The sequence below is a fragment of the Carassius gibelio genome, chromosome B9 (genome assembly GCF_023724105.1).
Source record: "Carassius gibelio isolate Cgi1373 ecotype wild population from Czech Republic chromosome B9, carGib1.2-hapl.c, whole genome shotgun sequence".
In the NCBI taxonomy this organism is placed as follows: Eukaryota; Metazoa; Chordata; class Actinopteri; order Cypriniformes; family Cyprinidae; genus Carassius; species Carassius gibelio.
This window is the reverse complement of record NC_068404.1, coordinates 27,228,774-27,256,566: the sequence shown is the minus strand read 5'-3', so window position 1 is coordinate 27,256,566 and position 27,793 is coordinate 27,228,774. Positions and strand designations below refer to the sequence as shown.

The window sequence follows — 27,793 nt, the reverse complement described above, 5'->3', positions numbered from 1 at the left end:
TATATTTTGTCTGTTTTATATTTTTTTTAATTCAAGATATAATGAAGGCTTACTTACAGTGGCACCCAAGAGTGTCTGGAAACCCACTGTAAACCACAATTACAAATGTCTGCATCACTTTGAGAAGAACTAACTTCAAACGTCCACTGAAAAAAAAAAAAATCACCAAACACCAGCTGATTAACGGTCATTAACGGTGACGTTAGTAACCAAGGCATGCTTTTATCGTTTAAATCTACCAAACAACCTTTTATTTCAATATTTTGTTAGAAGTATTTGTGCTGTCTTTCTTCCTTTTACTTTGATATTTTGTATGCAATGCAAATGACCTTCAGACATTTTTAGTGCAGTTGAAGTGTCCAATGTCTTCACAGATTTTGTTTTTATAGAAGCAATAATCTAATACAAAACGAAATTTTACAAATATAGAATTTGTTTTACAAGAACTAATAATATAATATAATATAATATAATATAATATAATATAATATAATATAGCAATGGATTAATTTTAATTACGTAATAAATCAGCTTCATGTTTGTGGATGACCCTGTACTGCATTTAAGCTTCAATCATTTTGACCCAAGAAAATGCTGGAGAATTGTGCAGAATCCTTCCTTATTTGATGCAAAACTCTATTCTTTGCTTTCTTATGATCCAAAAACTTATTTAAATGAAAGAAATCCCATATTTCCTCTGTGCTCTCAGACTTTTGGACTCCAGTGCATGTTCGTGGCAAGCTAGTTAATATTAACTGGAGCCCAGAACAGCGCTACATACCTGGTTACCTTCGGGTTGCACAGCAGTTTGATGACCGAGGTCTGTAGGCATGCTCTGTGACATCATGTTCGGCGGCAACGGGGCTCGTCTTTTCTTTGGCATGTCGGAGGGCATGGTGTTGGAGTCGTATGTAATGGGCGAATGCGCGCTGAAGGAACTCAAGCTGACTGGCCTCTGCTTCCTGTGCACTGGAGATGCTGGTGCACTCACGGTCGTAGACTTTAACCACAGACAGCCAATCACAAGTCAGCACACTCCCAACCAGAGCCAATCATGAGTAAGTAAACTATTTCACCATTTGCATAAAACAAATATGACCAGGGAATGTTGACACAGAAGTAAAAACACACACACACCTTTAAGCTTATCCCAACATCACCAGAAAATCTCAAAGCATGTTATCGGTCTCCTTTATAGACACTCACCTGTTCAGATTGCTTCTTACTTCCTTTACGAAATAAGCTGAATCGCCTCTTTTCTTTCTCCTTCTGGATTTTCTCTTTCCCGTGATGAAATACTTCTGTGATCCGATGCAGTTCAGTTAGTTTAGTTCTGTTAGACACCCTTAACTAATTATTTACAGGACATTCATATAATAAGGAGATTTTAAGCCATTAGAGAAATTAAGCTACTTTTTTTTTTTAATAATGACATCACTTTCAAATAAATGATATGTATTATAATATTTATAATAAATAGTGTATTTATAATATTTAGAATAACTTATATTAAAATTTTACAAATTAAAAAGAATTATTTAAAAAATCTAAAAATTATTATAATCATTGATTTATTTATTTGAAAGTTGTCAATATTTTTAACCTTTTTATTATGATTACTATTACTACTCCTACTATTATTATTTAATTTATATAGAGCCTTTGCTGAGCTCAAAGATGCTTCATAATAAAAAACAATAACATGACAAGCATACAGTCAGTCATATTGATAATGGACATTTGTCTAGTCTAAAACAAAGGCAAGTGAAGTTGCATGTAAAAACTGTGCAAAAAAGGCTGATTATTTTTCCAATAAAATGGAAGATGTGGTGTATTTAACATCACTTACCTGAGTAAGTCGGAGATGGAGGCAGACTTACTGGACTAATAGGACTCACAGGGCTGATAACTGCAAGAAAAAAAACAAAAATGAGTATCTCAATGTGACCTTATGGAAACCGGTCGTGCATGATTTCATACGAGTCATTTTAATGTACTTAGCATAAGCACACACTGGGTTCTGACCTTTGGTGTCTCTCGCATACACTTCCCTCAGGCCAAAATCATTGAGGGAGCCGCTCAGGTCCAAAGTGTCTTCAGAGTGGACGTTTCGTGATAAAACCGTGGTCTGCGGGTCAAATTCACATTTCTCGCAGATCGCCGGAAGCAGTTCTCGTAGAGGAACCCGAGGACTCACCCTGAGAATGGTTTTCTGGGTTTTCTTGTAGTCGATTACTAATCGTACGGTTGCCTGAAAGAGACAAGAGAAGGTAAGTAAAGGATTTTAGAAAGGATTTTGTGCGGTTCGGTTTCAAAAACTCATGAGATGCTTATGTTGATTGTGCCGTCTTATATTCCTAATATACCTTGTGTCCATGTATATTAATTAATATTAAGTATATACAGAGAAACATTTTTGCATTTTTGTGCTGCATGTTACAGTGTCACTATATACATTTCAAAATAAGAGTCCTGGTGTATTTCGGCCTTGTTTATAATTAAAAGTTGTTTTTTTCTCCTCTGGGCATTATTAGTGTTTTGATTACACAATTCATTGTATTTAATTTTATTTAGTTGCATTTCATTTTTCCATTTCATTCATCGTAAACTATTGTAGTTTCTGGCTGGGATGCTTCTCCGCAGGAAGTAAAGACTAAAACCATTATTTGACACATATTAATCAATATATGGATTTTATTATTATCATTAAAATGTGTGTCCCATTCAAGGAGCACTCGCAAGTATGCAAGTATATCTCAAACCTGTGGGAAGCACTGAAATATACATCATGTAAACGGTATAGTATACACACGCATTATGCAAACAAAAACATAGATATTATATATGCATATGCTGCCCTATGTAGACAGTAGATGGCAGGACGGGTTTGAAGCAGAGCTGGTATGTGAGTTATGCTTTATATTTGGTGTAATGTGATATTGTCTGTTGTTCGTTATGATGTGGACTGTTAGCATGGTACGGTCATGCTCCGCTGCTTATATCTAGAGTCATCTAGATGTACTTCAGACTCATCTCACAGGGTGTGGAAGAGCAGATCTGCTTTTACTCATGACTAAACGATAAAACATGAACATGACATAACACTAAGATTTACAGAAACTTTTCAGCTTGACGTCAGCATCCAAATGGATCATATTTGGTTTCTAAATACACATTTTTAGTTCAGAATAACACGCTAATAAAATACATTTTTACTAATGCTAACGTGTGCCGTGCACAATACATTTATCCGGTAATATTTATTCATTTCTTAAAATAATAAATATTAATAATAATAATTATTATTATTATTATTATATTTTAATATTCCTGAAGTATATAGTATGTGTACTGTGCACATGTATTTTTCTGTAAATAATATGCAAGTTAATTACTTTACTACTTATTATTTGTACTATTGCTTAACTATATAGTGGGGCTGCACGATATTGGGAAAAAAATTACATTTCGATATTTTATTTGTCTGCGATATTGCGATATGAAATCTAATCAAATTTTTTCTTACCTACAAAAATGGGGTGAGTCGATTTACATTCTCATTTTAAATGATTTAAACATCGACACCATCGAGTCAATGAATTCGCGAGGGAGAGAGAGCAAGACAGCGTTGTTTAAAGCACTCTCTCTCTCTCTCGCTCTCTCTCTTTCACGCGCGCTCTCTCTCTCTCCCACGCTCTCTCTCGTGCGCTCTCTGTGAATCACATTCGTCAAGGGCCAGGGAGCAGCTGGCCCGTACAGTTAATGAATAACAGATCAACTATGACAGCCTACATCGCACATCCTGCAATGTGACTATCGTGGATTCGTACATCGCGATATCGATGCTTAAACGACACATCGTGCAGCCATACTAAATAGTATGTGTACTGTTTTTATTTCTTAAAATACTACTACTAATAATAATAATAACTAGTGCTGATGTACTGTATATAGTACGTGTACTATGCAATATATTCTATTTTCAGTAAATATTTTTATTTCTTAATGATAATAATATTTTGAATGCTGCTGAAGTATATACTATGCATGTACTGGATGCACTATTTTAATCTTGTATTTTCTGTAATGTGCAGTACACAAGATCGCACACTTATGATTTCATGATGGACAACTTTTCGTGATGGATGAGCTAGATTTTGTAATATATTCCCGTTTATTACTGTGAAGATCTGTGGTGTATAAAGTGCTATATAAGTAAATGTGACTTGGCTATGCTGAATTCATATTTAAATGAACTGTACATGAGAATACCTCAGGCATCTGGGGTCCTGTCTTTTTGCTTTTGTCCTCCATGCCTTTAGGTTTCAGCAGGATCTTCTCAGCCTCTAGCGCTCCGATGAGGGCGTTGGGTTTGAACTTCACATGGTTTCTGTTGGTGGTGACGAGCTCTATGGTGTGGCCAGACGGGTTCAGGTGGTATTTTGCACAAAGCATGACCAGCAGGTCCATCATGGGCTGGCTGAAAAACACAAAAAGGCAGAAGAAGTGAATATCAGTTGCTATCAAGCGCTTTGCTGTCATCTCATTGTGTGTGCCAGAAGAAATAAAATCAACAAAAATGAGTAAACGGATGACAAAAGTGACTTTATCAGGGGTACTTTTCCATTAGGAAACAAGCATCTGATCTGTGAAAGATCTTTTCCATTATATTTTGTTGAGTCACAGCCCCAGGAAACATGTGACTCTGCTGTGGGGAGTTTGCAAATGTCAAAGTTAACGACACAAGCTTTGCTATCTGTGAAGCATTTAGGATTTGCATGCATGATGTTTTGCTGCAGGGGTTTCCAATGCATGTCAACGGTCTTTCACTTGATTGTTTCTCAAGTGTTCACCACAGCATTGATACAGTATGAACACAAAAGGGAAATTCAGAAGAATCTGTGCACGCCTTTCTTCCCTGTAACAAAATTCCTTTAGTTTTCCATGGAAAAGCAGACTGGTTTGCTGTAAGTAATGCGTAAATATTGACAATTTTAATTTTTGCATGAACTTTTCCTTTCATATTGCATTCATTTTGAACCACGAAGTGTGAAAGAACAATAAGGATCATGTCCAAAGTGGTTTCTTATCCATTGGCTCCCACAGGCTTCAGAGAAACCACGACCTATACGCTTGACACATTGCATACTGAAAGTGTGGAAAATCCTTTTGAGACAGATTATGACACAAAGCTTTCCATCTGCTCTTGAATTGCATCTGCGATGGCTTTGGAAACACAGAGCCAATCATTTAATCCTGATTAGTGGGAGGCCAGTGGGTTTGGGTGGCACAAATTTAGGAAAGCAGGTGAAGAATTTGATTATTAATCCTATACTGAATTTGGTTTCAGTTTTAGCATGAAGGGGGCAATAAAGTTGAAAACAGGAAAATCCGGTTTCATTTACAGGTGTTCAGGATCAAAGAACAGAATAAAACGATGATTAAATGGTGATGACAGAAATCTGAAAAGAAATCTTGAAATCTGAGATCAGGATTGTGCAGGGGGAAAATAAATTGTACTCTACCAACCCATCGTCAAAGCACAACCATGCAGTATTTTTAGGATCAGATCAAATAAAATAATTAAATATTTGATTACATATATTTTTATAGACTACTACGACTACTACTACTATTAAAAATATAAATATTATTATATTATGTAGAAACCATTAAAATATAAATTGTTCAATTTTATAATATATTATTAATAATAATGATAATAAATTATTTACTAGCACTTCTACTACTACTACTGCTACTACTACTAATACTAATAATAATAATACTAATAATATAAATAATAGTAAATGTATTATTATTATCATCATCATTATTATTAGTAGAAGTATTCATCAATTAATTAATTGATTGATTCATCTTTACGAGAAGTGCCATGGTATTTTAAATGACCACAGAGAGTAAGGACCTCGGTTTAACGTCTCATCTGAAAGACGTAATAATAATAATAATAATAATAATAACAACAAATAAATTATACTACTATCAGGGCAGCGCTGAAATAATTGCACACCTCAGAACATTCGTCAGCCAATCAGATTCAAACATTCAACGGGCCGTTGAATCCTTGAATCTGATTGGCTGACGAACTTTCTGAGGTGTGCAATTATTTTCAGGGAAAAGCACGGCGAACGTAGTTCCAGGCAAATCTCCTGACCGCATTACAATTCATATCACTTCACATAGTTGTAATAAAGGTTACGCAGTTTGCAAATAAAGGTGTTGTCAGCGATGCCCTGATGATTTGATCAGTTAGCCTTTTTACCTTTTACTTAAAGGCTACACATGCCATTTCTCCCTAGCGATGTAATAACAGCGCTGTTTAGAGACGCACAGAGGTATGTTAATTCACTAATTCACACCAGCTCTCTCTCTCTCTCTCTCTCTCTCTGTGTGTCAATCACTCTTGCTCTCTTTCTAATAACTTCATTAATAACTGGATTAGAATGCTATCAACGGCTCAAGCCTCCATTACCAGCTTTAAAACAGCATTTTTGTACTAGCAAAAGAGGCATTAAATAGATGCAGAAGAAAAAGTCCTACTCACAATAGAGATTTAAGTACAAAAACTGGAAAAATCCCTTTAAATAAATCATTGGATGCCTTGAGGTTTGGTAACCATAGTATAAGCAGAATAACTGACCCCAGGCCGTTGAATCATTAGAAAAATAATGCACACCTGAAGTGGTGATCTGGCCACGACGCGCATATAATAATGTTACACACACACACACACACACACACATGCATGCATTCATAAAGGTCCAGACCAAAAGTTTGCACACACCTTCTCATTCAAACAGTTTTCTTTATTTTCATGACTATGAAAATTGTAGAGTCACACTGAAGGCATCAAGTGCTAAGCATCTCTCGGGGAACTCCTTCAAGACTGTTGGAAGACCATTTCAGGTGACTACCTCTTGAAGCTCATCAAGAGAAAGCCAAGAGTGTGTAAAGCAGTAATCAAAGCTAAAGGTTGCTACTTTGAAGAACCTACAATATGACATAGTTTCAGTTGTTTCACACTTTTTTGTTATGTATATAATTCCACATGTGTTAATTCATAGTTTTGATGCCTTCAGTGTGAATCTACAATTTTCATAGTCATGAAAATAAAGAAAACTCTATGAATGCGAAGGTGTGTCCAAACTTTTGGTCTGTACTGTATATACACATATATATATATATATATATATATATATATATATATATATATATATATATATATATATATATATATAGAGAGAGAGAGAGAGAGAGAGAGAGAGAGAGAGAGAGAGAGAGAGAGAGAGAGAGAGAGAGAGAGAGATGGTGGTGTTAGCCCCCAGACATTCTCCTTCCTCCAGAGACACAGGCACTAGCTGGTTTCCTCTGCCTCATGTTTGCCCCCCACCATGCCAGACTCGCAGAGTACGTGCACCATTGCTCTACTGATGAAACCCTGGCATCACAACCTCCACAGGGTAAACCTTAGCATTTCAGCCTGCCTCCTTTTCCCGTGGGATAGTCAGCTCAATGACGAAGACTCTAAACCTCAGCTGACCATATGACAATGTCTGGCCGGAGGGTAGTTGTGGTTATTTCTCTTGGCAAGACCAACAATTGCCACTCCCTCCCGGGATTGAGGAAGGGGTTTCTTTTTCCCAGTGTCAACTTTGGAGTTTCGGGCATGTGGTTTGCTGCTACCCTACTCCTCTCTAGGATTCAGCCAGCTTGGCCAGGACTTGGTCATGCCACCACCTGAACCTGTCAATGCAACCTTGCATCCTGAAAGGATATGATTTAGGCCTGCCCTGGTGTTACCAAATAGGGAGCAGCCAACCTCATCCCCAAACCACTGGGGTGTGGTTAAAGGAGCATGGGAGGGTATCATAAAACCGCCCTTATCTGCCCAGATGATGCACTTAATCGCTTTAATTTATATTTTGCAATTATTGCAAGGAGGTAATGCAGAACTGGATTAAAATATGAAGTACTGTAATGGTATTTGGCCGATCATTAAAATGAATCCCACTTCAAAAAGGTCTTTCTGGCACACCTTTAACAGTTTAGATGAAGTGAGATGAAGTGTTGAGGACAGAAAACGCCCGACACTAAGCCTGGTACAGAGAGTACAGCAGGGCATTGAGCAAATGATCCCACTGTTGAAATCGATCAAAATGTTCAACGATAATCACAAACAGTGTACAGAGATGCCGGATTCCTGTAACGTCATCTCATTCCTTGAACCCAAAGCAGGCCTGATTTGTTGCAGGATCATTGAGAAACACACCGCCCCACCCAGCTGACTCACCGCAGCAATCATCCCATTCGTTTCAGAACAGCTTCATGATCTCACATACAGCTCAGCTCAGAGACCAACACCTTCCATGCAGAAGTGAAGAAAAGTCGTTAAATATGAAGTTCTGTAAAACGGAGAATTCCATAATCTTTCAGATTGTTAGGACTAAAGATATGAACAGCTGCGAGTAAACCAGTGTTTTTATGCACTCATGCTCAAATGGTTGTTTATTCTGTTCTGTCAGACAAGCACCATGTTCAAAATAGTTTTAAGGCAACAGGATTACATCATAAACTTTCTGAACAGTGCTATTTGAAAAAGTAAAGAACTAGTTTTGTAAGATCAGAAGAGAGGATTTGTAAGCAACGGTCGCTTGTTTAGGCACACACAATGTTAATATAGCAACAGTGTTTTTTTGGCATTGTGTCCTAATAAAAAAGTTCTGCAAAAGCCACAAAATGTCAAGGGTTGTGTCTAAAGATTAGCCAACAAATTCCTCAAGCACATCTGAATATTCGGATCGGTTTTCAATGCTATCAGTCTAAAATATTTACAAATTATAAATTCAATCTTTTGAAAATGTGCTGCTAATAAGTGACAGTGTTGTTGTTGATAAACTAAAAAAAAAAAAAAAAAAAAAAAAAAAAAGTTAAAATAAGTTAAATTAAAATATTAGATAAAAAAAAAAACTTTGTTGCCATGTCAATTAACAAAAAAAGTTGTAGTTGAAGTACTAAAATCACTTGAAGCTAAACCTGAAATAAAAATAAAAGTCAAACAGAAACATTTCAATTAGGGCTGACAAGTTGATTAATCCTGTCCAAAATAAAAGGTTGTGTTTAAATAATGTGTGTGTGAGTACCATGTACTGTATATTAACAAAGTATTTATAAATGCTCATGTGTAAGAAATTAAAGAGCGTGAAGCAATGATAACTGTAGCCAATCACAGTCATTATCTGTTGAGTGCATGAACACAGTGGCCAATCAGAAACCGACTGGAACTGAAGTTGGTACTTCTGACAACTCTAATATATTACATAAACAAACTTATTTTGGAAGTGATTAATTGCAATTAATCGATTTGATAGCTACTAAAATATCGTAGTTTCTAATAACAATTTTAATAATCTAAAATAAAAAACAAAAACGAATAAATCTAAACAGTGTTTAAATAACATCAAAATAAACTGATCAGTTAGAATGAGGAGAGAGTAGCTTGAATCTACTTAAAATGCATGGGAAAATTTTTGTACTAGTTATTTATGAATTTACGGTGTTAAAAAAATAATAATTAAGACCCACAGGAACCACAACTACAAAGTTATATTGCTTTGACCTCATTTCTCTTCAAACATGCATGGTATGACTCGGCTCAGCTCGGAACGGTTTGCATTTCCACTGTAGTTTAGTATTGTGTAAAAGTGGGCGGGATTATTCACATGTAGTGACAATTCTGTCCGGCCAATCAGTGATCAGCAGAGTTTACAAATCATGTTTTGGTAATGGTATGGTTCACTTAGAACCTCAACCGAGGTTGTACTAAAAAAAAAGTACCAGGTATTGTCCCCAGTGGAAACCTCTACATAAAACACCCCCACCAGACCCCTCACCTGCCGTGGATGACCGTGGTCTTCTCCAGCCCTTCTGGAAGGACCACGGTGAGAGTCAGGTCCTGCTCCAGCAGGTTCTCCTTCTGCTCCATGGCAGGGTGAGGGCAAACTGGGAGCTTGTGACTCAGCAGTGGAGCATGCAGACCTTTCAGGACAGGAGGTGGAGGAGCTGCTTTGTTTTTCGATGATCTCCTGTTAAACAAGGACAAAACATCTCAATCAATGTAAATATTAAGAGTTAACTTTGAAATAATGTTGATGTTGATCAAATTGAATCTTGACAAACAGGATTTCTTTCCCCATTCAAGTACACACTAGCTTTGCTTGTATGCCTGTTAGCGAATGTCGAAAATAGCTGCTTGGGGGATCCATAAAGACAGCAGACGAGTGATCAGACATGACTTTACACATACTCGGTTACTCAATCTCACCTGCTGTACTCAAACATCTGCTCTAGAACAGACTACCATAAATCATCGGTCTGTTTACACTCATTTTGATCGCTTGGTTTGAACCAGAGTTCAGTTGCATCCTCCTGCTGCACAGATCTGTTTTCACACTGTATTATTTGCATCAGAACAGCAGTTTGCTTTAACAATTTTAACTGAAAACAAAAACGAGCAGCTTTAGTTTTCAGGGAAATGCTGTAATTGCACTGAAAACGTTGCATGATGATTCTTGAAAGAAATTCATTCTTCTCCACTCAAATAAGCAGCTATTTAATAAGAGGGCTTCGGATGCACTTTACACACAAGTCACAAGACACTGGACACTATGTCTGATCCATGAGCCAGAAACATTGTGCACAACTTAAGCTTATGTTCAGCCAATATACAGTAGCAAAAAACACAGTCCTGTTGAACACACTGAATTTAGAGAATACGGACCGTTGAATCAAGATTGTAGTGCATTAATGCATGCTATATGACACAATACCACAAGTGCAACAGTGACTTGTACTGCATTATTATTTGCGGTCTGACACATTTAGGAACGCAATGCAATACCAGTGTGCATTGGCATGCATGTAATTGCATACAGTACATTCCATGTTTTTGAACAAGCTGATTTTAGCTACTGTGACTTTAAGACTTCCATGTAAAAACCCTCTTTGCATGTGAAATAACAATGCAGCCACATCCAATAGTTTAACACCATCCTTTAACAACAGCCCATACACAAATGTGAAAAATGTTATCTTTAAGGGTACAACAGCTTATAACTAGGGCAGTACCCTTAAAATTACAACGTTATACAGTATCTACTTCTGATTTAACAATATGCATCCTTAAAAGGAGTATCTCACTCAAAAATTAAAACGATACAAGTTTTTCCATCCAATATGCAGATCAGTTTGTTTCTTCATCAGAGCAGATTTGATGGACTGAAGTCTTGTGGATTATATTGTTTTTATCAGCTGTTTGGAATCTCATTCTGGCGGCACCCATTCACTGTAGAGCATCCAGTGGTGAACAAGTGATGTGATGCTACATTTCTCCTTGAGCGTTTACTTAAGGCACTACTTTGAATCTTTTTATAGGGGTAAATAAAGTACATTTTAAAAGGTACCCCCTTTTTTTTTTTTTTTTTGCAGTTTAATTTTGATTGACTCCTTTTAGGACTGGGAGGAAATGATCAAGGAACAGTTGATTCCTATGATCTCTTTAACTCTTATTAGGTTTTTAGGCTAGCACTACACAACGCTGTCCAAAAACGTTGTTGCTCAATGTGGTCATTTATAGGTTACAGGGCATTGAACAAATCAGGCCGTTTATACCATATGAAGCTGAAAGGTTTGTTTGAATGTCAAATTAATCCAAATATGACGACTCCAGAGAGACGATAGAATGACTGAAAATTCTGTTCAGCAAAACATCTGTGTATTTAGCAGTGGGCATCAAAGACACAATAAATCCCAAGCAACCATCTGCTGAAGTACTAACAGAGTCCACGAATGTCTCTCAGTAGCAGATAATATTTTATATCAATTACCTGGTTTTTTTATTTGCCATACAAGATTCCCTAAGGATGGTCGGGAATAGTCCAGGCCCGAGGAGCAGAGCATAAACATTAGGCAGGAAGTTGGGAAAGCCCCTGAAATGTGTGCATTAGCATAGCGTGTTATGTTTGAAGTGGCTACGGCAGGCCAAAGTAAACACAGGGCTTTCTGACATGGTAAGGAGACACACTCATGACTTTCAAAACAGACGTTTCAAATAGCTAACGTCCCATTAGTGTCAACCAAAGTGCACATCAACCTACACCTAAAGATTTATTTGTAGTATAAATGGCAAAATGTTTCTCTTTAAAGGTGCGGAGCTTCAAGCAATAAGAGTTAGAATAGAATCAGTTTTATAAGATTAATTGAATTTATCTATGCTATCTGTGATCAAAAAAAAAAAAAAAAAAAAAAAAAAAAAAAAAAAAAAAAAAACACAACGCGACATTGCACACCATACAAGAAAAAAAAATAGGACTTTAATGGGATCACTTCAACAGCAAATCTGTCTGTAAACTCACACGCAGACACCTGCGCAAATATCGCCCCAGACACTGCATGCACAACGCTGATATTTAAAGGTTTCAAACTGTCTGCCCTATAACCATAACAGCTTTATCAAACCATCCTGAATCCTGCAATGAATAATCTAAATGGTTTCAAAATTGAGATGTAGACATCATCTGAAAGCTGAATAAATTAGATTTCTATTGATGTATGGTTTGTTATGATCTGACAATATCTGGTCAAGATAAAACTATTTGAAAATCTGGAATCTGAGGGTGCAATAAATAAATAAATAAAAAGATTAAAAGAAAATGTAGAAAAATCAGCTATAAAATTATCCAAATACAGTTATTAGCTATGCATATTACTAATCAAAAATAACGTTTTCATATATTTATGGTAGGAAATTTACAAAATATCTTCTAGGAACATGATCTTTACTTATTATCCTAATGATTTTTGACTCTATAACGTTGACCCACACAATGTATTTTTGGTTAAAAGCTTCAGGGTCACAAATGTGAAGTATATTATTGCACAGATACATACAAATAATTTCAACAGCATGATTGTTTATATTCCTTAAATAAATGTATACAATATTAAATCGCACTGGTCTAATCTGATAAATACGACTACAAGGCATGAAGATATCAAAATACTGTGTATACATTAGCAAGACTTTCTGTAAAGCTGCTTTGCAATAAAATTGACAAATCGTGAAGAAGAAAATCTAAATTGATCAATGGTACGTGATCAATCGACCTCAATTTGGCACACAGAACATTCATATATTACTTGGAAGAAATTATTTAAATTAAAAAGATGTCAACATTGCTGGTGGGATGCCTTCATCATTAAATAAAACAAAATAAAACCCCACAAAAGTAAACTGGACTTGAATGACATTAATTATGGGTTCACATGCAGTGAGTGTAAACATGATTGCAGTGAATTACTAGCTGCAGAGCATAAAACTACTAAAATGCAGTTTGTGAGACAATTAGGTGCTATAACATTCAATTTTGCATAATGTTGCGTCTGTGCAATTCATGGCAACATCTAATATTACCTTTGTACACTTCATGCTCAATATAAATCCCTGAACTAAAACCAATCCTCATCTTACCTTTCTAAATACCTTCTCAAGTCTGAATATTCCAGATATGTGATGCATGTATTCTAGTCAATCTGTACATAAAGAGACATGAAAGGCACACACGTGGCGGCAGTTTTGCTGTCAGCTGAATCTGAATGAGAAAGAGTTTCACAGAAGCATTGTTTGACTTATTTTGTTGACATGAGAGCATTGCAAGCATGCAACTGGCTGCAAACACAAAAGCTGACCTGTTGACAATATCCGTGGAAAGGCATGGTACAACGTGTTTTTAAACACCGTTTTGAAGCTGAAAGCATTAGCAAATAGGTCAAAAGTTTAATAAACAGATTGTGTGGAAGTTTGTGAATGATGGATGTTTTAACTTTGTGGGAAGCGTTATAAGCACAGTAGTTGTTTGGGTCTAGATATGACTAGATATGAGAGGCTGATTCCAGTGAGACATTTTGACCCTGATCTATCACCATCTCAGAGCGGTGAGTGACACAGCAAGCGTGTCTGAGCTTGACTGTCAGAGGAACGCTCCAGATCTAAACTCATTCATCATCAGCACAGACAGCTATCATTAAACACAGCCACACCTCCCCAATAAACTACAGCTCTTACAAACACACGAGTTGCTCACACAAGCAGCAAAAACCCGATCTTTTGCCGTATCCTACTCTTTTATGAAGAAAAATAAATCTATCACATGAAATTGACTGCTCATCAGCTTTATCCAATACACACTTGTAGTTGGTTTGAAATCCAATTACCAGTTGATTTTCAATCGAGAAAATGTATTTTATAAGAAGAGTTCATGTAGAGCATAACGTTTGGGGTCAGTAAGATGTTTTTTAAAGAAGTCTATTTTTTTCCATTTCTTATTATCAGTGTTGAAAACAGCTGGGGTGCCTCATATTTTTGTGGAAACTGATAAATGTTTTATATACAGACAGAAAAAAAAAGTATCTGAAATTGCGATGATTTCCTGATGTTTTTTTTTTTTTTTGCATGTCTTTACTGCCACTTTTGATCAATTGAATGCATCCTTTATAAATAAAAAATTATTAATTTTTCCAAACCAAAAAAAATCTTACTGATTACTACTATTATATACATTATGTAACATTTATACTTATATATATTTTTTTTTTTTTTTTTTTTTTTTAAGCAATACGAAATGGCTCTTTCCTAGAGTGCCAGAAGAACACAGAAGTGTAGTTGCTGTGAATTTTTGCTAAACTATTTTTTTTAATCTGTATATTAAATATAATAAATTTGGAATTGCATTTAAAAAGCATCCCAGGATGCACCTTGTGATGTTGGTTGATGTTTACATTTGTATTATACACACACTCAGTGACATACAAAAGGCAAATACAAGCAATAATAATATTAATATGCATTTTTCTAATATATTTATATGGCATTTTTATTATTAGCACCTTATACAGTATGTATACTGTAGTGTGCGCAGTGTGAACAGCCTTAGAAACTGCTAGAGAAAGCAACTGTACTCAATTAAGTCGGGTGAACATGATGTCATTTAAAGAAAATGATTTAATGGCCAACAGAGTGAAGTAACATGACTAATGTGTCAGTGAATGTTTGCAGACATAATTTAATTCATTAATAAGCCAAACCCACAATGTCTCGGTGTGTAACTCAGAGTCATTCGGTCACATGTGAACACTGCAGATCACACCTCAACTCTCTTATATTCAAAACACCTGTTGTGGAAAAAATTAAAAATAAATAAATAAATAAATAAATATCAGAACAGAATTTTCTGCTATCTTCTGTGTCCTCGAAACAAGAGCAAGGCGAAGCTTCAAAGCAGGCAGTCGTGCGTTTACCGTACAGAAGACAGATCCTAACGCTGGGATCACACACACAACAACATTTAGACCATCTCAGATCAAAGACATCAGTAAACTCAGGCCAGGAGACTCATTTCTAGAATAGTTGAAATACCAGAACGGACCACCACATCCCCCACTGCTCGGCTTCAAAATGTGAATAAATCACCAATAGATCTGTGAAAAATACAAACTGTAATAAAAAAAAAAAAAAAAAAAAAAAACAGTTGTCCCAAATCAATGAATGGGAATTATGAAAACACTTATATTTGACCTTCTTCTCTGTGTAGATTATAGCTTACTCTGAACATCAACCAACATCACGAGGTGCATCCTGGGATGCTTTTTAAATGCAATTCTAAATTATATTAATTATTTAATATACAGATAAAAAAAAAAAAAAAAAAAGTTTACCAAATATTCACAGCAACTACATTTCTGTGTAATTCTGGGACTCTAGGAAAGAGCCATTTCATATTGCTCAATTTTTTTATAAAAATATGCTTTTTTTAACAAATGATGTTACAAAATTCTTAGTTATTTTGGTAGTAAAACTGCATTTACATAAATAACACTTAATTCATTGAAAGGCTGACATATATAAATAATATAAACATAGTTATATTATAAATAATGGCTGCCTTCATTATTTGCATTCAAAAAAAATTATATATTTTTTAATGAGCCAAAAAGAATACACGTCACACCTCTGTTTATCAGTTTGCACTCGCATAAAATTCAAGGCATTGATGTTTGCCTACAAAACTACCACTGGCTCTGCACCCATTTTACCTAAATTCGTTACTTCAGACTTATGTGCCTCTAGAAGCTTGCGTTCTGCAAGTGAACATCGCTTGATTGTGCCATCCCAAAGAAACACAAAGTCACTTTTACGGACTTTTAAATTAAATGTTCCCTTCTGGAGGAATGACCTCCCCAACTCAATCCGAGCAGCTGAGTCCTTAGCCATCTTCAAGAATCGGCTTAAAACACATCTCTTCCATCTTTATTTGACCCTCTAACTTTAACACTTACTATTCTAATTCTATTCTTTAAAAAATATATATATATATATACCTTTCTAATCTTTTTGTATTCTATTTTGTTTTAATTTATTGTGCAATTATGTGTGTGTGTGTGTGTGTGTGTGTGTGTGTGTATATGTTTATATAAGACCTCTAACACAAGCTTGCTCTATTCTGTTTTCTTTTTATTTATGATATTAGTTAAAATCCCATGCTACGTGTACTGTGTTAACCTAACTGAGACTTGTTATAGCACTTATATATATCATTGCTCTTTTTGTTGTTTTTGATTGCTTCCACTGTCCTCATTTGTAAGTCGCTTTGGATAAACGCGTCAGCTAAATTAAGAAATGTAATGTATGTAAATGTAACTGAAAAAAGTTATTTGAAAATGAAATAATATTTCACAATTGTACTGTTTTCACTGTACGTTTGATCATAAATGCAGCCTAATAAATAACCCAACCCTAACTCACTTAAACATTAATGTCATTAACACCCATTTAAACCTGAGATAAGCATTAATTACATCATTTACTGTAGCCCTTTAATCACTGTAAACTACTCATCAGGTGAGAGAGAGAGAATTTCACCTTCACAGGTTTACACCTTCCTACCTTTCAAAACTGAGGCAATGAGCTCTATGTGAATATTACGGGCTAACCAGGCCATTTCCATCCGCGTTATTAAAGGCTGTGTGGTTCTGTGGGTGGCTACCGTTGCCTAATTAATGTTTACATGACTTACTCAGCAAAGACCACGTGCGTTATTAAAGCATTCAGAGAGAGAGAGAGTATGGCTATCTGGGCTCACCAGAAATCTTCACTACACACAATGCACTGGGAAACAACAACATCTAGAAGTTGTTCAGGGAGGGATCGACAAATTCCACGCATTCCGGCGCGCATTATTGCAGCTGCCATGCGAGGAGCGACAGTTGCAGCGCTGCGTGGAATTTCATTTTCCTAAGCTAACGGTTGTTGGGAAAGTGTTTCCACAGGGATAATCTGGAACAATCGAGCGGAGATTTCATCTTATTCAAGGCATTGTGTAGGTGACCGGCTCCTTCCAGTATTGGCCTTTAGGGGAAAGGTGGGTTTGAAGGGCTGAACAATATCCAAAAGGCACCTTCCTGCTCCGTAACGCACTCCACCCGGGATATTTTAGGAACAATGCTGTTTAACTTCAGACAAACACTCCTAGTTGCAACCCAACAGCACTCACTGATATACAAGCACAGTTACTTATTTTCAAGATTAAATAAAACAAACGAATGGTCGTGTGACTGGTTTCGCAACCTAGGCAGAATAAACTAACACATTGTGCGCCAAGTGATACGAACATGCACCAACAAGAGGCTTTGCATTAGTTACCTGCCCTACAGGTACAAGACAAAGACATTCATTCAATCAAACCCAGATTGTTTCTTACCTCCTGCGCTGCGGTGTGAAATTCCTCTTTGTAGACACCTCACATGTCCCATTGAGCCACACAGTCACTCAGAGAACGAGTAAGACACGACTAAAGAGAGTTTCTACCCAAAAGTGGCAGGCCTACCTTAAGGCCACGCCCATCTGATGACATCACAGACTCTCCGTGGGACTGTCAGAGAAACCCCTGCGATGAAGGCGTGTGTGTGAATGTGTGTTGAAGTGAATGCGAGCTGTTGATCATGGCCACAGATGTGTAATCAGCTTTGTGTGAACTTAAGGGCTGGTTGGTAGAACAGCTTGGCTTTGGGCATTCAGAGACTGATGAAACTTTGATAGAGTTACACTAATGCAATCAAGTCTTATCGCTTTCAGCTGTTTGCTTTGCTATTTTATCAAACCATGATGCAAGCACACACACACCAGAACATGCTGATCCCAATGGAAATAGTAGTAAAGCACAAGCTTTTTAAAAGAGTCGTGAGAAGGAGAAAAAAAAAGTTAAGGATAGGACGTTAGTTGCAGATGTGAGCATTTATTAGAGAATTAATGATCATTTCTGAAAGGCGGGTCCCAGTTTGCTGCATTTCCAGTTAATTTAAAAATGATTCAACGTTTTTCACACCCTCAAAACTGACCTTACTCATTCCTATCCATCATCAAATAAAAAAAGGTTTCACTGTGTACCAGTTACAAGTCTGCAAATTAGTTTTTCAAAAATCTATTCGGCAAAAAAAAAAAAAAAAAAAGATTTATATTTTACTGCAATGCAATGAAATAAACTAAACAATAAAGCTTGTATGCATGTGCGTATATATGTGTAATACAATTAGATTATTTTTCTTCTTGAAATCTTTAAATATTTCTATTATTGTACCTATGTATACACAAATATTTAAAGATTTCAGAGAGAAAAATATATACATACACACACACATAATATATATATATATATATATATATATATATATATATATATATTTTTTTTTTTTTTTTTTTTTTTTTTTTTTTATATAGCAAAACACTTAATTTATTTTTTTATTTTATACCTTTTTATAGGTATTTTATATTTTATTTTATACAAGCATATATAAGCCTAAAGTTAAAATTATATATTATTATTATTTTAACATACAACATACATAATATTTTATGATAATTATTCTTTAATATTATGTATATATTGCAATATGTATAAATATAAAAACATTTAAATGTCTAATTTCTTAAATATAGTTCATATATGTATGCACAAAATATTAATGTAAAATTGATGTTACTTATCCATTTCTTTAAATAACAACCATATTTATACTAATATATGTATATAATATACATATATTAGTATAAATATGGTTGTTATTTAAAGAAATGGATAAGTATTAAAGAATAATATTAAAGAAATATTAAAGATTATAATTAATTATAATATTAAAGAATAATATTAAAGAAATATTAAAGATTATAATTAATTATAATATTAAAGAATAATATTAAAGAAACATTAAAGAATAATTATCATTAAATATTATTATTATTATTATTTTTTTTTTAAGGCGTAATCTGTAATTTCAAATGTATTTTTTCTTAAATGTAGAAATCCAATAGCATAACTCCATCACCTGTTGCCTATATTCATTGCAGTGTCTCAAGTAATTTCACTTAGTAAGTCCGATGTAAGGCACCTTTCATCTGTTTAAAACAGACCCAGTGATCGCTTGTGCAACTACAACAAGAGCAGCAACATAATACACAATTATTTGCTCACATTCTTGCTCAGGCATGTCAGGGCCCAGAGGTTCAATTAAACCTGCTAGAAGAACAACAACACTGCTCTTTTCCATCGCCTGTGATCTCCTTATTATCTGAGCTTTTCCTTGAAAGATGGACCTAATTATGTGATCCCCACGAGACCCCACATCAGCTTCAACACGCTCCGAGCCGATAATAGCCGATTCAATCGGCGGACGAATGAAAATGATTGATTGAGCATCGGTTCTTCATACTGCAGAGAAAACACGTGACCTTTTCCGGGAATTATGATGCAATGAAGATCTGCAAAAAAACTGCCTTTTATTAGACTTTCTGAATCATTTCAACTCATGTCATGACACCACAAACATGCTTTTGCAACAATTTTGTAATGAGTTCGTGGGCCTCTAATTCTCAGATGTGAGTGAAGCAAGAGTGGGAGTTTCGGATGGAGAGCTCTGCCAATGAATCTGCATTTCATCAGGTGCAGGGACTCCACGAAGTGTCCAGATGAAGAGCGTCACTCCTGACAGACTCACAAAAGGCGTAACAATGAGAAGCGAATCATCTTCTCCCAACACACAGCTGTGCTTCATGTGGTCTGTCTACCGGATTCATCTCTTTATCATGAGACTCATTCGCAAACAGAAGCTTGCAGTGACGCCAAACCAGACTGTTGCGTAGGAAGCAGCAGACTGTTTCACTAAATCTCCAGATTTCACTTCATGAGATAAACTGGCACCATACTCCAAACAATTCGGTGTCAGCCCGGCTGTCAGTTTTCAGCTCCAAAGTGGCTTTCACAAACACAGTTGTGGTTATGCGATGGAGAAAAGCTGTTGCAACTTATCGAAGCCTAAAGGGGAGTCGCTAACCTCAGGTTTAAAGGTGAAGTCTGTCATTTCTCCACCACTAGTCTGGTCTGTCATTGGTCATCCAAACAGATAGCCTCTACACTATTGATTGACTTAGTTGACAGAAAAACACCTTTAAAGTACCATAACTGTAGTCCATTCAGCTAATCCACTACAGTTCAAGTCCTCTTTAAAATAATGTTTAGTTTTTGTTCTGAACAGAAATTACTGTAGGTTGTTATTTACTTTAAATCTTTGCATCAAGTTGTGAAATCTCGTTAAAATAGACTTTTAAAATATTTAATATTAACTATAGTTATTTAGTTAACCCATTTAATCTCTTTTTTTTCTATTTTATGGATGAAAACAGATATTAAAATACTATACTTTGCATAAATAAAAGGTAAAAGAGAACAAACTGAAATTAGGAATCACATCAGTATGAAAAATGCATTCATATTTAGATTTGCTAAATATTACATTTAACATTGTTAGTGCTAAATACATTCTTAATGTTTTAATTTTAAGTGACAATTAGATGACAGCAAAGAACACTTAAATGTAAAAATATGGAAAAATGAGCATGCACAATTAAATATCCAACTACATGTTTAAAAAAAAAATATCTAATATGCCAACAGACTTTTTTTGATGTCAGTTCTCAATGCATAATAACTGAAAGCGGCAGCATTAAAACGGTGTCATCATTTTCTCACCTTCATGTCACTCCAAACCTGTATGACTTGCTTTCTTCTGCGATCACAACAATATTTTGAAGAACAACATTGGCCCCTACTGACTTTAACTGTATGAACAAAAAACACTGAGGCAGTTTCTACCACAGAAGAAAATCGCTCATGCAGGTTTGGAATAAAATAGCAAATGATGACAGAAATGTTGTTTTTAGGCAAATTAACCCTTTTCACACAAAGCTAGCATATGACTTCAGAAGACTTGAAAAATGGGGGAGGGGTCCTTAAAAGTAGAGTCCTTAAAAATAAAATAAAAAAAATAAATAAATAAAATATAGTAAATATTGATGGGATTTTTATTTAATACATTTAATTTGGGAAAATATAAAAAAATATATATAAATATAAAAGTATAGCACTTATCAGCCTTATTTAAGTATCACTGAGATCCAATATTTTTATTTTTATTATATTTCCTATTTAGATTTTATTACATTAAGTAAATTTTTTTCTTTTTTTTTATTAAAGCAAAACAAAGGAACAAACAAAGTCTTTATATTTTATTTTATTTCAGGTAAAATTTATTTCCCTCATTTGAAAACAGGCTTTATTGGTCTTAGTTTTATTTTATTTTATTACTTAGGTTTTATGTTACATGCAATAGTACAAACGTAATGAGAGTTTTTCATAGAGCTCCACATTCAAAACTTATTTCATATGCAAAGATGTCAGCCAATCATAGCAGTGGGCGTTTCCATTGAAGTCTCGGTAGCCACGCCCCCTCTAAGATAGTTCAAATTAAATGGCTAAAATCTGGGTAGAAAAATGTCCTTTTATTTCTAAATTATGACTTATTTTATGTAAAAATTATACATTATCATTATCCTATATGACTTTTTTTTAGTAATAATAATAATAATAATAATAATAATAATAATAATACTACAAGTGATCTCCATCTACGCTACATACATTTATCAGTGACTTGGGCCACGTCTCAGTGTCCAAAAAATAAAACAAGAGACAGAAATACTTCATTGTGCTTCATCAAAGTTGACTTTTAACTCAGCAGGACGGAACTTAAAAGCAGGGAGTTTAAAAGTGCCCTACTGCCTGAAATAATCAGTTATGGAAAGTGGACAAAGGGTGAGGCCCCAAAAATTCCAATCATATGCTTTCAGAGATTACTGCCTCAGTCACGCAGCACATGCATGCTCAAACCTGATCCATAATCCTGAGTCTGCCGAAAACAACTGCATCCTGTCAAAGTTTACAGAGCTTTCTGAAGTCACAATCATTGTTTGGCCGGTGGAAACGTTTATTCAGCATGCTCCATTGAAGCGGCGCATCAGAAAGGCAGGAAGAGCCACTGACCCTCAGATCACAGTTTGCTGTGATTTTGCAGTTTCCTCACACTCACAATGAGGAGGACCGGCTGGGGCCACGACCACGAGAGAGGTTTTCTTTCTCTTTTTTAATGGCTTTCCAACACTCGTCGGAGTGAGATGTCGATCTTGCCAGTTTTCCTTTGCCCTTATAAAAACAGAGGGAATGCTAAAAATGCTCACCGCTGACAGCTTCTCCCTGCAGATCTGCTGAAAAGGTGTGATGACCATGAACGAAAGCATTATGTGGGTTACGCTTGCAAAGTTGAGGCTGCTGGAAAGACAAACCACCAGTGAGGTCCCTTTAATAATCGCAATTGTTTCTCCTAAATGAGATTAAATGCAGAGATTAAGCAAATCGCATTTATGCATTTGACAGATGATTTTTATTTAAAGCAACTTGCATTGCACAGGGTTTCTGCAGGTTTTATGAAGGTAAGTTTAAGTCCAAGCTGAATTTAATTGAATGGATAACAATACATCAATGGATTACAACACAATTTTTATTTATTTTAAATTTTTTGCAGTGCATGCAAATTTTATGCCATGACTTTTTCAAATTTAGACTTTTTCTGATTTAATAGCTTTTTTTGTGGAAGGGTGAATTCGACCCTGATTGCATTAAAGGTATGCATTTGATCAATTCATGCATGCCCTGGGATATCGAGTTAAATGTGGCCATTATGTGATGTAAAGGAAGTTCAATCATAGATAGTTGTTTGACGGGCATATTCAAAACACAGATCCAGAGCCACAGCTGGTAATATGGTTAGAGGTCGCTCACAGTAAACAAAAGCAGTTTAGAGAAGGCCTGGAAAAGGCCATTACTCCCAAAGCATTGTGGGATGGGAAGATAGAGAAAGAGAGATGAGATTGGGGGAAGGAGAGGGAAGAAAATAACACAGTGACTCTGTATGTGAATCACTTCCTCTTTGCATGCCCTATTATTTCAAGCAAACAAACGGTTCTCTCTTGTACACAGACTGACACCACGTCTACACCGTTTAAACTAAATCACTCGCATTGTAATTAAGCCATCGACAATGGACATGGGGTGGGCGATGGACTGGTTGAACCTGGTAGAAATATCCACTGGAATAGAATTCAGTTTTCAGTAATTTGAGTTTTGGTTCTATTGCGGTTATGCAAAATGTTACCGTAAGACAGAAAATCATATTATTTACTAATGCAATATTATATCAGTATTTTTTATACTTTTTTACATGATACTTTTTTATATTACGCAACCCTCCCTACTTTCCAAGAACTGTGCTTATCCACTTCATCTCATGAACACTTGACAATAAACGTGAAACACACAACCCTACTATATATTTATTTAACACACATAATTTACATTTCAAAATTGCACCTAACATACAATATTGTGCATTTTGTATATTGCTTTTGCCTATTTGTATATTATTATTATCGGTTTCTTGTCGTCACAGTCATTCTGTCGCATGGTTGAGCTTCTGTCACTAAAACAAATGTGTATACCCTGGCAATAAAGCTCATTCTGATTGTCACTATTAGCCTAATTTAATTCACTATGTATTTAAATAATTTTAACCATTGCATGAAAATCAGCCAAAAAAAATAAAAAAAATCACTAGCTAAATAAATTATGTAACTAAGCAAATAATCATGCTTAGTAAGCAAATAAGTAAATGAAATAAAAATAAATAATCTTAATGAAATTAATAATGCAACTATGCAAATGATCATATAAATACAAAAATGTAAATAATTTTAAATGAAAAAAATAAAATAAAAAATAATTTAATGCAAAAATAAAAGCAAATAATGAAAGGTAAAAAAAAATTATCTTAAAATAAATAAAAAATAAATAATCTTTATGAAAATAATAATGCAACTAAGCAAGTAATCATGCACGATATGTAAATACAAAATGTAATTAAATAAAAAAAGTGAAATAATCTTATTGCAAATAATGCAAATATTTAATAATCACGTTTAGTTAACAAGTAAAAGAACTAATAAAAAAAAGTAAATAAAAAAATATGAATAAAAATTGTAAAATAAAAAATGTAATGGCAAAATGAAATGAGGTGTTTCAACATAACCCACAACAAAACAAAACTTACTGTTGAAAACGGATTTGTTCTTTAAAATAAAATAAACATTAAATGGGTGAAAACGCTTTCCATTTTCTTTGGTGCCCACTTGATGTCCAATGTAAAAGTCCTGAAGCAAAAGCAATTGAGAGCCAATTGATTTTAGGAACATTTTAAACACACCATTGCCATAATGGATGTGTAATAAACTATCCCACCTCATACAAGCAGCTCAACAATGGTATGTGGAAAACAACCCTACATCTCACCAGGAAGCCAATGAAACACGGACAGAAAGGAAATGGTGTTTAACGGAAGTGCACCACATTTACGCTCCGCACTGAAGCAGCTCTCCCACGACGAGCGCGAAGGGGTGATGTGCTACAATGGAGACATAATGTTCAAGTTGGGATTCAGGACTCAATGGGTGATCCCATATGCGACCCCATCCTCTACAGGTCACACAGAGGGTCAATGTACTGCCTGATGAACTCTCACTCTACCATTTCACCCACACTTCTCCCCGGGTTCACACATGTCCCGACCTCGACATTCCCAGCACAGAACCCAGATACAGAACAGTCAAGGCCGACCAAACATCATCTCTACAGAGACCGGTCAAAACATCTGCCAAGCATTTAGATAAGCAACACAGAGGGGAAATGCTTCCGATCACAGGCTCGCAGGAATATTTTGTACCATTAGCGAGATAAGCAGACTGGAATTAAATGCTGGGCTTTCTTAGAGGACCGTGAAATTCAAATCCACTAACCTCGTGGTCTGCTGAGATATGCAGGAATATACCGGGTATTAAAAAGGTTGGAAGAGCCCCGTATTAACAGAAGAGCCAACATTTACATAAAAGTGAAAAGAGGGAAGTATTTCCCCTGGAGTCATAATTAAAACTATTACACTGAATCCTTTCTTCTGAGACAAAGAGACATTGTCTGCAGAGACACACTTGCCAGAGATACAGCAGCCAGTGTTTTCCCTCGGAGCCAAATCACATGCACAGTAGCGTCCAAAAGTCACCGGGCGGCCAGATCTTAGACTTCACAACACTGATCTTCATCGCCGCTTGGGTTTGCCGCTTGTTCTTTCCGTGTTATCGCTTGGTGCTTTGTGACTAGTATTACACAAATTTTGGAACATTATTTGGCATAAGTAAGAAATCAAGGATGAAAAAAATAAATGCAAAATATTAATGTAACAGTAAAACCATTGTGCGGTGGCAGAGTCAAATGTTTGACATTATTCATTTCAGGTTTGTAGAGAGAAATTTAAGCAGTATTCTATGACTGACAAGCATTTGACACAACTGTTTCCAGAACTTTAAAGCTCCTAAATTTGAATGTTATTTTCAATGGGATGACCAAAATATACTGTGGTGAACATGTTTACAAATTAAAAAAATACATCAAATCACCATTATAACCTGTAGATGGCAGCAGAGGAGCACTTAAAGGCTTATTAGTCATTAATTTATACTTTTTTCATTGATATTTTGAAATTATCACTTAAGTTGTTGGTCATTTTCATAAAAAGACTATAGAAGGATAATGGTACATTTATTAAGATACAATTTACTACATAAAAAAAAAATAGATTTTGCACATGTTAATGTTGCTTCTAAAATGTATTCTGTAAGCTTCCCGACTCAAGCTTAGTGCTTTACTGTCAAATGTGTATAAACATAACATAAACAAGAAATGAACATGTAATATTATTAGTAACTGCACTTATCAATGCAAAACAATAGCAATGTTATCATATCATATATTTGTCATCCCTCTGACATTAAAAGAATATTGCACATTGTAATTTCTATTTATCATCAAAACTTGTCATTAATACTGTTAAAATTGAGAAAATATGTGAATGATTGCATTCCAAGCTGATTCAAGGTGTGCCCCTAAATTTTCTGCTTGTGCTCCTAGTAAAAATAGAAAGTCTGGATCTGTACAAAGAAAATACATATAAATTTACTTTAATATTATAAATATATTACTTTTATATGTAATGCAAGTAATACTGCAGCTAAGCAAATCATCATTAATAGTATGTAAATTTAGCATTAATATAGATCACACAAATTATGGAACAATATTTGGCATGGGTACATATAAAATACAGTATGTTAATAAAACAAACTAAAAATAATAATACAAATAAATAGAAAGGTAAAATATCTATAAAGTAAAAAAAATGTTTTAAATAATTGTAATGCAAATAATAATGCAACTTAGCAAATAATAATATTGCATAAATGTTAATATGTAGTATTACACAATATTTGATATAGATACAAAAAACAGTTCATTTATGGCATCAAAGATAAAAATAACAAAGGGATGATAAAACTAAAAATAATTAGAAAAATAAATAAATAATTCAAATAATAATGCAACTAACAGTAAAAAAAAAAATATTTTTTACTGTTAAAAAAATATATTTTTTAAATTTTTATTTTTTAATTCAGCATTACATGAATTATGGAACAATGTCTGGGATATGAAAGTATAAAATAAAGTGCATTTATAGAATGATATTAAAACTAAATAAAAGAATAAAAAACAAATATATATATACAGTGGGGATTGAAAGTTTGGGCACCCCTTGCAGAATCTGTGAAAATAAGAGTAATTTTCAAAAAATAAGAGAGATCATACTAAATGCATGTTATATTTTATTTAGTACTGTCCTGAGTAAGATATTGTGCATAAAAGATATTAACATTTATTCCACAAGACAAAAAAATGCTGAAATTATTAAAATAACCCTACTCAAAAGTTTGGGAACCTTTGGTTCTTAGTACTGTGTTCTGTTACCTGATGATCCTCGACTGTCTTTCTGTTTTGTGATGGTTGTGCATGAGTGCCTTGTTTGTTCTGAACAGTTAAACTGAGCAGCGTTCTTCAGAAAAATCTTTAAGGTCCTGCAGATTCTTCAGTTTTCCAGTATCTTTGCATATTTGAACCCTTTCCAGCAGTGACTTTATGATTTTGAGATACACCTTATCACACTGAGGACATTTGAGGGACTCTAACACAACTATTTAAAAAGATTCAAACATTCACTGATGCTCCAGAAGGAAACAAGATGCATTAAGAGCTGGGGGTGAAAACTTTCAGAATTTGAAGATTTTGAAGGTAAATTGTACTTAATTTGTGTACCGGGAAACATACAAGTATCTTCTGTT

The 27,793-nt window shown here is 34.9% G+C and overlaps 1 protein-coding gene across 9 annotated transcripts in view; it reads right to left on the bottom strand.

The window, feature by feature from the left end:
• Positions 1–27,793, bottom strand: part of LOC127965224 (cordon-bleu protein-like 1) — a 52,520-nt gene that overhangs the window by 12,387 nt on the left and 12,340 nt on the right. For 7 of the 9 annotated variants that reach the window (XM_052565912.1, XM_052565914.1, XM_052565915.1 and 4 more), the window contains 6 exons: positions 9,915–10,106; positions 4,273–4,480; positions 2,026–2,251; positions 1,850–1,909; positions 1,207–1,301; positions 782–1,000 (listed from right to left, as the gene is read on the bottom strand). In XM_052565912.1, the coding sequence (XP_052421872.1) occupies positions 782–1,000; positions 1,207–1,301; positions 1,850–1,909; positions 2,026–2,251; positions 4,273–4,480; positions 9,915–10,106 (1,000 nt within the window). Of the gene's footprint in view, positions 1–781; positions 1,001–1,206; positions 1,302–1,849; positions 1,910–2,025; positions 2,252–4,272; positions 4,481–9,914; positions 10,107–17,834; positions 18,093–27,793 lie in introns of those variants that run through there. The other 2 variants (XM_052565918.1, XM_052565919.1) reach the window with 2 other exon arrangements.